This window comes from Bicyclus anynana, chromosome 5, assembly GCF_947172395.1.
Source record: "Bicyclus anynana chromosome 5, ilBicAnyn1.1, whole genome shotgun sequence".
Classification (NCBI taxonomy): domain Eukaryota; kingdom Metazoa; phylum Arthropoda; class Insecta; order Lepidoptera; family Nymphalidae; genus Bicyclus; species Bicyclus anynana.
The window spans coordinates 9,289,833-9,302,169 of record NC_069087.1 but is presented as its reverse complement, the minus strand read 5'-3'; the positions used below and the strand labels follow the sequence as shown (position 1 = coordinate 9,302,169).

Sequence of the window (12,337 nt, the reverse complement as noted above, 5' to 3'; positions counted from 1 at the left end):
TAATCACCCTCTGACAGTTATCTATCTATACTTTCTATACATACAATAAAACTGGTCGAATGATATACATTTATTCGCAATTTGAGATTTTACTTATAACATTTGTAACGACAAACGTTAGCGTTAGCACAGTAAAGATATTGTGGTGTTAACGTCATACTTATTCGAATTCTATACATTTTGTACATTCTGTACATTGAAGATATTTTGAAAATTGTTTAAAATGGGCATTATATAATCGATACTGAAGCCAAAAATATTTTTTTTCGAATTTTTGTCTGTCTGTCTGTCTGTCTGTCTCTCCATGATTTTTTGTTATTCGGGCATCACGCTGAAACTACTGAATGAATTTAAATGAAACTTGGCACGGTTTAAGACCATAATACGGAAAACACACTGTAGCAACCTGCACTTATGTGGCCCGGCTACATTGGGAATTCAAACTCCGCGCTGGGTGTTTGACGATATCGACGTGTTATAAGATTTAGTCAATAACAGAACAATGCACGACGTACCTTGGACTGCTACTGCTTTCGTTGACTCCACGTAGGTACAGGGAATTTTCGTTGTTGATTTGTGTTCCTTTTATGCTTCGCGCGACGCGTTGGATCTCAACGATTTTTACGAACTGCCGTTTTTCACAACTGCTGTCATTTCGATGCGAACCACTTAATAACAGTAGCTCCAATTGGTCACAAATACGATGTGCATGACAGCAGTTTATGTAAGCTGTGTTGTTATTGCTTGAAATCCTATGCAACGTCTATCATCGATGGCGCGAAGTTTGAATTAGTGGAGGCATAATGGAACATACTCCCCACCAAAATAACTATGATATTTTCTAATTAACAAAAAAAAAGAAAAATGGATAAATGAAAAATAATGGAAACGATGGTAGGTAACATAGAATAACGATAAGTAAATATTTAAAGCTAAAACTAACGCTGTAACAATTATTTTGAAATATGATATTATGAATTCGATTTGGACGCTGTTTAATTTAATCTTCTAGAAGTAGAAGTTTTTGAATTCATTTTAGTTTTGGAATTGGTTGCCTGGTGCGGTGCTAAGTTTGTTTCTGATGATTGCCTTATTGCAACAGGTGCCAGATGCGTTTTTCCTAAAAGAAGCCAACCGAAAATAGAATTAATAGCGATAGGTTGATTTGGACCTCCCTTAATACATTGGGTTAACAAACTTTCCGCAAATACGTCCGCGCCTAATAACAAATCAATGGCTCCTGGATTGTAAAAACCAGGATCGGCCAAGGGTAACGAGTTTACATGTGCCCATCCAGATGTGTTCAATTTTGCGCTAGGATGCTCCCCACATATACTTGACAAAACGTGTAAGTCGATCACAAATTCAGTTTTATTGATAGTAGAACCGATGTTACACGTGACATCTCCTAGTATGGAAGCCGTTTCCTTTCCAAGCCCGATAACCGACGCAGTGGTTTGAGTGTATTTTAAATTTAAACGATTCATTGCCGATTGTGTGATAAAATTGCTCTGGCTACCAGTATCAAACAACGCTCGAAATGAATGTCTTTTTCCTGAAGAGTCTTGAACTTGTACGATGGCTGTTGGTAATAACACAGTTGTGTCGGTCCGTGATTTTGAATTTAAATATGACACCGATAAACTGGACTCAGCAAGAACGTCTTGGTGTAGTAAAGAGTGGTGTTTGCGCTTACAAATACGGCATGAGAAGATACTGTTGCAATTTTTAAGTTGATGGGACCTTTTTAAGCAGTTGAAACACCAGTTCATATCAGTAGCAATTTTCACACGTTCGTCAATTGATTTTTTTGAAATTCCGGACACGATGAAATAGTGTGAAAATCGTTGCAGAAAGAGCAGGTAGTCGTGGGTGGTACAGCAACGCTAGCTGCCGGTGGCTTTTCCATTGCTGCTATCAGAGTGTGGGAGGTAGTTACGTGCTTAGATGGGATCGATGTAAAAGAAACCTTGTCTATCGTCTTGTTTTGTTTAGGTTGTCCCGAAAAATGTGTATCACGTAACAGTGCTTCACATTTAGAGTGCAAAAAATCTTTTAATTGCACATACGTGGGTAATTCGGTATTTGAATATTTTTCCTCGAAGTCACGTCGTATATTTGAATCTAATTTAGATAAAATGTGATAGACTAACACAAAATCCCATTGACCTACCGGCAAGTTTACAGATTTTAAAATGCACAAATTTTCGTCGAACTGGTCGAGGGACTTTCGAAGTTCTTTAGCATTTTTAAATTAAAATTTATATCTAAAATATCCTTCCAACAAGTAAAGATTAATTCGCGTTTGGATTTATATCGTGCAACAAGAGCATCGTACGCATCGCGGTAATATTCACTCGTTAAAGGACAGGCGGTTCAATTTGTTCGACCTACCCGAAACTTTTTAAATAAATAAATCGGTAAACTATGTGTATCGAATAATTACAAGCCGCTTATGAAACAAAATACCGAAAAAATAGATTATTATTTTGTTCTTGTAACTATTCTATGTTTTAGCTTCAAGTTAGTTGATTCCCTGTTCGATATGCGTTAATCTATGTAGGTACCATCGACATGAAGAGAAAATGAATGGAACAAAGTGAGAACAAAAGATGTAAGTTCCAACGATACTAACGAATACGATGTAGAAAATACCATACACTAGACTGGATAGTGGAGATCCCGGGTTTCGGCACCATAAAATGTAGCAACCTGCACTTATGTGGCCCGGCTACATTGGGAATTCAAACTCCGCGCTGGGTGTTTGACGATATCGACGTGATTTAGTCAATAACAGAACAATGCACGACGTACCTTGGACTGCTACTGCTTTCGTTGACTCCACGTAGGTACAGGGAATTTTCGTTGTTGATTTGTGTTCCTTTTATGCTTCGCGCGACGCGTTGGATCTCAACGATTTTTAGGAACTGCCGTTTTTCACAACTGCTGTCATTTCGATGCGAACCACTTAATAACAGTAGCTCCAATTGGTCACAAATACGATGTGCATGACAGCAGTTTATGTAAGCTGTGTTGTTATTGCTTGAAATCCTATGCAACGTCTATCATCGATGGCGCGAAGTTTGAATTAGTGGAGGCATAATGGAACACACACTTTTATTTCGACACTTTTATTGCGAAAATAAAATGAGAAGGGGGTGAAATAGGGGTTGAAAGTTTGTATGGAAAGTCCTTCATTGTTAGAGTTATAGTTTTAAAAATTTGTTCATAAATCATAAAAAATACGTAATACTTATAATTAATAAAAAAAATAATATTCAACCCCTAAAGTGGTTAAATAGGGCTTGAAAGTTTACATTGATTTCCACGCGGACGAAGTCGCGGGCGTCCGTTAGTTTTGGAAATATAGGTATTTCATGTACAGAATTGACCTATACAGATTTATTATAAGTATTAGATTGCGGGTGATATCGCAGGACGTCGGTTAATATAAAATATTCTTTGGTGCGAGGTATTCGCCGTCGCAGCCCTAGCCGGGCAGCAGCTGGGTATCGAAGCCGCTCGGCGCACACTGTAGCGCGACGAGCGACTCGAGGACGGTCGCCACCCATTCAATTCAACTCAACTCACGTTCCCCCGTCATTCCTCAGTTGCGCTCCGCACGATTACTACGCCCGCCGCCCGCCGAAAATGTATCACGCGTTCTAGTGAGCTGCGGTTTCAAGTGACAGTGCTAGTGATACAAATTACAATAAACAACTTTTTCTTTTCCCAATCGGACGTATTCTCAGAAAAGGATGATGGCTCCCGAAACGGTGGTAACCGTAGATCACAACAAGCCCGCGTCACCGCAAGCGCCGCCTCAGCAGCAAAACGGTGCGCTGGACTGGATCAAAATGAACGTAGAGTATTTTAAAACGCCGCCCGGCATATTGAAAATCATTCAGTTGGTGAGTACTCTCATCAGTTTATATTTATATCCACCTAATTACTTTTTTTATAGCACTCGACCAAAGGATCGCTTCATTTCCTACCTACTCGCAGATAGTTATATATTAGCCACTATGTAAATTTTATCATCGCGAGCATATTAATTTCGTGTCCCAGATGTAGGTATTTTCCTATTATCCTTGTACAAAAAAATTGCAATATAATTTAATTACACTAAGATGTTAAGAAAACCTGTTTTATTAACTAGCTTGTTAAACCAACCTACCTATCAATTAAGTGTCAGACTTGGGTTACAGATCACGCTATAATTCGATATGTAAGTAGGTATTTAAAATCTGGATGGTTTTGTTCAGGAACTTGTGAACAAGTGACAACCCTAATGCGAGTACCTATCTACTATTATAATCTTAGTAGGTAAACATGAAGAATATTTACCTATACCTATTTTAAAATGAAAATATCTAGAATTACCTATAAAAACGACAATTTTACCATTTTCATGCTTACATTTGACTTTTGAGTAGGCTTAGGCCGGTATTTTGACAATCATTTTTATCAATACAGTGTACAGGGACATCCTGTATAACACGTAGGCAGGTAAGTAGGTATGTGATGTAGGCAAGATGTAGGTATGTTAACAAGGTTGTAGCCACAGCGTAGGAATATGAGTGAGAGGCTTTATGGAACCATATACATTTACACCTTCTAGAATTTACATTGTACCTTTTTAAGACTACACCTACTTATCTTTAGAATGATTCAGAACTATTTATTTAAATTATTACTACGCCATTTGACCACTTGTTCTAACGCTAGGTAGATACCAGTTTACCTACTTACGACTGCGTAGATCCGTTAATCGATGTTGAAGAATTCAAATATAAAGCGACAACTAGATAGCTTGTTGGCAAAGAAACAAAGAAAAATATGTATTGAACATTATGTAAGAACCTATTTATAAGATATCAACATATAAGGAAAAATATAATCGTCTGTAAATTAATACTAATCGGTCATATATGTAGGTAGTTATACCTTATACACGACATACCTACTTATTCACCGGCGCCTTCACTTTGTAGGTTCTACGCAACATTTATCATACCTGTTTATCACACAAGTCCTTTAATCATGCCTTACCTATATTATCTGGGATAAAAAAGGATATTAGTTAACTTTATCAGTTACTGATTTGTTGATAGCAAAAGCTCAGTCAACGGCCGAGTCGGTATACTGTTTGTAATAAGTATACTGTGGTCAGGACTCGTATAGGGACATATACATAAGTACATATTAATTTAAAAATTTCTTAAATTTTTCGTGAAAATATAAATAGGTAACTATTATCATTTCACGGGAAAATATTCGCCATTACATAATAAATAAATATATTACTTTATTGCCATTACGGAAGTTGGATTTTTAATACGATTAAGTACTTAGTAGGTATGTAGACACCAGCTACAAACAAGTACACCAATTAGTTTCCGAGAAATCATAATCATCACATTGTACTAAACATTAGGGAGATTGTAAGTGTTCTAAGTTAATTACATCAAAGAAATAACTATAACTATACATATAAATTATGAAATAGGAAAGTGTACTTAAATTGATTCGTAATACTACGAACCTATTTGATATAGGTTCGTAGTTACGTGTCTAAGCTGGACTTTACCATGGAAAGAAGCTGATTATATGCTGATCCATCGCTGGTCATTCTGCACTGAGTCAATTTTCAACAACCCTGAACAATGTGCCGCGCTTGCACATTGACATTGGTTGCCGAAGTTATGACAACGGTAGAATGGGTAATGTGGCTAGTGGAAGGTACTCAAAAAAGTTTTATGAGTAGTATAAAGGCAAGATTTTTAGCGAAGATAGAGAATATGACATAACAGTACAAGGCGAAGGTAAGTCAACTGAGCATGAAACAGCAGGTATGCATGCCATAGCGGCGTAAACATGTCATTACTGTTTTATGCATTGCAAACGGGCATTACCGATGACCCTATCTGCAGGCATAATGGATGAATAGAGGACTGGCTTGAAAGTAAGGGGTAGGGTAGGGGTAGGGTAGGAGTGGGGTAGGGGTGGGGTAGTGGTGAGGTAGGGTAGGGGTGGGGTAGGGGTGGGGTAGGGTAGGGGTAGGGTAGAGGTAGGGTAGGGTAGGGGTAGGGTAGAGGTAGGGTAGAGGTGGGGTAGGGTAGGGGTGGGGTAGGGTAGGGGTGGGGTAGTGGTGAGGTAGGGTAGGGGTGGGGTAGGGTAGGGCAGGGTTAGGGCAGGGGTAGGGTAGGGGTAGAGGTAAAGAAGGGTAGAGTAGGGATAGAGAATAAGTGCACTTATGTCACAACGAAGCTTGACCGGGTCCGCTAGTATGATAGATACTATAGATACCTACTACAAACCACCGCAAAAAACAATCACCAAACAAAACAATGCCAACAGAAAACAGATAAATAATATGCACAAAATAACCAAATATTATCAAATTTACGTTTATTTCGGACTATTAATATACCTAATGCCAATTTATAAGATATATACAAATGGGTTGACAAGTCTTTCCCTCCGTTTATCCACCGGGGATATTATATCTACCGGCGTGCCCATGCGCGATGAGTGGATAAAACGAGTGTGGGGGATAAACATTTTATCCTCTCCCCGTGGATAATTTTATCCCTTGCCCGTGCTAGCCCTGCCGGGCTAGCATGGGCGGGGTAGGGGTGGGGTAGGGGGGGTGGGGGAGGGTTGGTGTAGGGGTGGGGGAGGGTTGGTGTAGGGAGGGGGGAGGGGGGTTAGGGGCGGGGTAGGGGTGGTGATGGGGGGGTGGGGGGGTAGGGATGGTGTAGGGGGGAGGGGGGTTAGGGGGCGGGGTAGGGGGGGTAGGGTAGGGGAAGGGCAGGGGTAGGGCAGGGGTAGGGTAGGGGTAGGGCAGGGGTAGGGTAGGGGTAGAGGTAAAGAAGGGTAGAGTAGGGATAGAGAACAAGTGCACTTATGTCAAAACGAAGCTTGACCGGGTCCGCTAGTATGATAGATACTATAGATACCTACTACAAACCACCGCAAAAAACAATCACCAAACAAAACAATGCCAACAGAAAACAGATAAATAATATGCACAAAAAAACCAAATATTATCAAATTTACGTTTATTTCGGACTATTAATATACCTAATGCCAATTTATAAGATATATACAAATGGGTTGACAAGTCTTTCCCTCCGTTTATCCACCGGGGATATTATATCCACCGACGTGCCCATGCGCGGTGAGTGGATAAAACGAGTGTGGGGGATAAACGTTTTATCCTCTCCCCGTGGATAAATTTCTCCCTTGCCCGTGCTAGCCCTGCTGCAGGAGGTTAATGTGCCTCGATACTTAAACATGTTCTAACTTTTAGAGTGAATGTTTGAGCTTGGTTAGGGAGAGAGGTGAGTACAAAAAGGGTTGAATTACATCTGCTATGGCGAACCCCATCGACCTGATAATAATCACACTGGTCTATTATACCGGGCACCCTATACCTGAATACATAAAAATCCTTGATCTAACAATGTGCTAAATTGTGCACTTGTCAGATGTTTCAGAGTTGTCACGTACGTATCACGATAATATTGATGGCGGTTTGTGTTTGTAACTTCAATGTTACACAAAAGATCATACAATTAACACGTCTTCGATAAAATATCTACAACCATCGCAGGGACTATTTCTAGCTCTAATTCATACTTTTGTAAACTTCGCGATAATAACATTATCGTTCAAGGACATTCACATTATAAAGAAACTTATACTGTTCGTTTTTCCCTGTTGTACCGAATATATAATACGCTTTTAAAATTCTATAATAATAATTATTATTATTATTTACAATTAATGGAAATGTTTATATGTATATTTTTTGGTAGCTTCGGTGGAAACTATAACTTATAAGTGTTCTGTTTTTCAATTCCGGAATTTTGGAGTTCTCCTTGGGGCTTGGAGTACCTACACCTACCTATCTCATTTAGAATTTTGTTTTTTTTCTTTTGAAAAAAATATTTGTCATATTTTTAAATATGTCCTAAAAGGGATTTAGGACATATTTAAAAATATGACAAATATTTTTTTCAAACAGAAGTTAAGACTAAGGAGTGGTTACGACAATAGTCCAACGGACGGGGATAAAACTCTTAACTTGTCGATGTTTAGTCCGATTTAGGCTCCTTCAAATGCATTGAGCCATTGGAAGTAACAAAGGCATCTAATGGACAATACCGGGGATCACTGATTTTCCGGCAATTTAGCAATCATGCTACTAGTCTGCGCATAGTGCAATCGTTATCATAGCTCTGGAATTTCTCAGGAATATTTTTTAACTAGGTCACAAAATACGCACAACTATATTGACAAGACTATCTTGGATATTAAATGACTAGGTTCCTAGGTAATTAATCGGAAATCTAACATGTCCTCTCTTTCGTCCCATCGCAACGAAATATGAAAGAGGTATATTTTCGATTTCGCATTTGTTCCTTGTCTCGAGATATCCCGTGGGTCCTCCTAGGTCTAAAACTCTACAGGACGCATTGAGCCTAGAACGCAAAAATGACTGCTGGTCTAAATGTAATTTAGATTCTAGAGTATCCACAGAGTTTGGTTAGACTTTAGTGGTAAGACAGTCCTGTACAAATACATATAGTTCCTTTACGAAACATTTTCATGTTTAACTGAAAATTAATTACCAAAGAGATCGACTAGTGACTGTGCTGCGGAAAGCAACATGTGGTCGACTCGTAAGATCGAATTAGGCATCTTGGCCGCCTACGCAATACATCTGTGATGTCATCCGCTGACTCTAACCGTATCCTTGCAATTATTAGTTCGAATTACGTAGGCACATATTTGTTTAGGGCTGCGAGAAAATTAAGAGACTCCAAGACATGACGTTTAAAAAATTTTGCGCGTACGCCCCGCGATTTCATCTGGATATTTCTCGTTCCTGTGGCAATATGCCTAAATGATATAAAAATCCAGGCAAATTATTATGTTACTCACTGATAGATAGCCTGCCAACTATAAACATAGATTTGATACCAGATTTTTACTCGTCTTGCCAGAATACCACAATGACTTTTTTGTTTCAAAGCCGGGACCTAAAGATCCGCAGTCCAACAAACTAACCAGACCAACTAGTTTTCTTATAATTTAATAATACGGAGTCAGATCCCAACATAATTCTCAAGTAGTTAGCGTCATTTGTACGTATGTGATAGTCGTAAGATACCTACCTGCATAAATAAAATAAAATGAATCACAATGTAGGTAAAGATTAACAAAAAAATCTGTCCGTCTGACCTTGAACTGATATGTTTTTTGAAGATAACTTGAGATTATGTTGGTAGATACTGTAAATTCTTGTATTCTTGGCTGATTTCTTTATATTTATTTTATAGACTATAAGACTACTATTTTCCATAAATTGTGATTTTAAAACGTGATAAGTTTTTTAACCGACTTCTAAAAAGGAGGAGGTTCTACGTTCGGCTGTATGTATGTTTTTTTTTTTTTTTTTTTATGTATGTCCAGCGATAATTCCGTCATTTGTGGACCGATGTTGAAAATTCTTTTTTTGTTTTGAAGGGTTTAATTCCAGGGTGGTCCCATTTTTTTAATGTCAGGATCTGATGATGGCATCCTGGAGAAATCGAGGGGAACTTTCGAAAATCGTAGAGACGGCTAGTGCGTTTGTTAGTGTTTCCATAAGGTATTTTAAAACACTACAATTTTATGAAGGTCTGGAGTTGGTCTGATGATGGAGCCGATACACAGACGATGGAACTCGTCAACGATTTACAGCAGGTACCTTTTGTTTGGGCTTAATTTATTTGTATTGATGAGAACTTTCCACCTAGATGGGTTGTGACTGTATTAAGGGTCTGATGATGAAGACGAAGGACAGTGAAGAGAACTCCTCGACAGTTCACAGTAGCTACCTTGTGTTTGGACTTGATAAATTTGTATTGATGAGAACTTTCCACCTAGATGGGTTGTGACTGTATTAGGGGTCTGGTGATGAAGACGAAGGATAGTTAAGGGAACTCCTCGACGGTTCACAGTAGCTACCTTGTGTTTTGACTTGATAATTTTGTATTGATGAGAACTTTCCACCAGGATAGGTTGTGACTGTATTAGAGGTCTGGTGATGAAGATGAAGGAGAGTTAAGGGAACTCTTCGATGGTTCACAGTAGCTACCTTGTGTTTGGACTTGATAAATTTTATATTGATGAGAACTTTCCACCCATATGGATTGTGACTGCATAGGGGGTCTGGTGATGAAGACGGAGGACAGTCTGTTCACACTCAGTAGGTGTGCTAACACTAAAAATTAAAAAATAAAAATTTTAATAAAAAAAATTCAACCGACTTCCAACTCAAAAATTAACCTAAACTAAAAAGCAAAAAATAACATCTTACCTATGTGCTACCTTCTGATCAGTTTGAAGGCGGTGCCAAGCTAGTGATGTTTTAATTCAAGCCGATTAAATTACACAATTTCTGTGGTTCTTTCAGAAACGGCTTTAATTAAAACATGACACTGGATTGGCACCGCCTTCAAACTGATCAGAAGGTAGCACATAGGTAAGATGTTATTTTTTGCTTTTTAGTTTAGGTTAATTTTTGAGTTGGAAGTCGGTTGAATTTTTTTTATTAAAATTTTTATTTACATTGATTGATTGTCTTAATCTATCTGAGTTCAGACTATATTCTATATATATATGTATATATATAGTATTCTGTGATTTAGCTAATCTTAAGGTAGGAGGCATTAATTTGATGATGGAAAGTGACGATGCAATCTTAGAACGCGTTTGCCTTGAAAATGTCTATTCACTGTGTCGCCTTGAACGCATAGGTAGACACCAACTGCATAAGATATACGTATCAGGAAATACTTACAGATGCTTCATTGTATTGCATTGTGTAATGATTGCACTAGATTTGAAGACCAAAATCTTTTAAATATTGTAAACTAGTAGACGATCGCGACTTCGCTCGCGCAGAACCCTTTTATAAAAACATCTTAAGCGCCAAGCATTGTTTTGTTATATCTCAAAGGAATTTAGACAGCGTCTTCAGTGAAATCTCCCAGGAAGCCAACATTTTCAACACATTCAACAATTATCGTCGAATTCCAACCAATTTTCACAAAACCTTGTCAAATTTTGTACCATAACCTTCTGCATGAATCACTATCTATTGGCAAAACGCGCATGAAAATCCGTTTGGGAATTTTCTAGTTTATCACAAAAAGACAAACAGACGATGTGGAAATTAGAAAATGAAAAGTGACTCTATTTCGTTACTTATCTACCTAAGTATAAGGTATTTGTTGCACTACACTAAGTGCCTATCCTATGGTGGGTCCATAAACGTTTACCTTTTGTACTTACAATAGAAGCTTATCTGTACATACATATATGGAAAACAATACTCGATTATTAATCAGTTTTTGAGTACATAAGTAATTAAAATAATTTTAAATAATGTATAGTTTTTAGGTTAATTGCCTACCTTCTAACTCCTTATGTTATTATCTGTGAGATAAATTAAACATAGTTACGAGTAAGTGTTTCCGAAGTGATGCTTATTATAAACTATAGGTTTATCTTGTACCTAGGTAGACAGTTAAATCATTTAATTGGCGACTAGTCATCTACCTGCTAACCCATTTTCTTTAACTTGAAAAGTAATATTGAATTTGTAATGGGGAATCGTGTTTTTAACCCAAGTCCTTTTTATATTTTTACCAAAAAAATATTATACCTATTGAATACACAAAGATTTAAGAGAGGTTTCATGATTTAAATCTACTTTGTCCTAGGCAATGATCAATGATGTAGATAGACTTTGTGGTTATGGAAGGTACACTTGTCAGTTGCCGAGAATTTGTGCCAAGCGCGTTTCAGGTTTTACGATACCTTGATACCTTTACTAATTTTATATGCCAGTACTAGCGACCTGTCCGCGGCTTCGTCCACATTTACGTAAAGTTGCAACTTTAGCGTAAAAAGATAACATCTATCCATTCACGTTAATAATAATAGTAAGACAAAAAATATATACAGGCATAGATATGTACTAACGTAGAATAGATACCGCACACAATACTTGTCCTGCAATTACGTTGTTGATATCCAGGCAACTCGGATAAAACGATATACATCCACATTTCTAATTCGCACAGCAAAAATTTGGAATGCCCTTCCGGAGTTTGTGTTCTTTGACACCTAAAATTTAAACATCTTCAAAGCAAGAGTGAATATGTATTTTCTAGGTAAGCGCGTAAGCTCCAACTTAGACATTTTATGGTTAATGCGGATGATGACTAGGTTTGAATATATTGATTTTTATAATAAATTCGGGTAAATAAGGTCAATG

The 12,337-nt window shown here is 37.8% G+C and overlaps 1 protein-coding gene across 2 annotated transcripts in view; it reads left to right on the top strand.

Moving 5' to 3' along the window:
- Positions 1-3,523: 3,523 nt before the first annotated feature.
- LOC112051980 (CKLF-like MARVEL transmembrane domain-containing protein 4) overlaps positions 3,524-12,337 on the top strand; it is a 51,309-nt gene continuing 42,495 nt past the window's right edge. The window contains exon 1 of one of the 2 annotated variants that reach the window (XM_052881466.1): positions 3,524-3,911. In XM_052881466.1, the coding sequence (XP_052737426.1) occupies positions 3,759-3,911 (153 nt within the window). In that variant the 5' untranslated portion in view covers positions 3,524-3,758. The remainder of the gene's footprint in view (positions 3,912-12,337) is intronic. The other variant, XM_024090854.2, reaches the window with a different exon arrangement.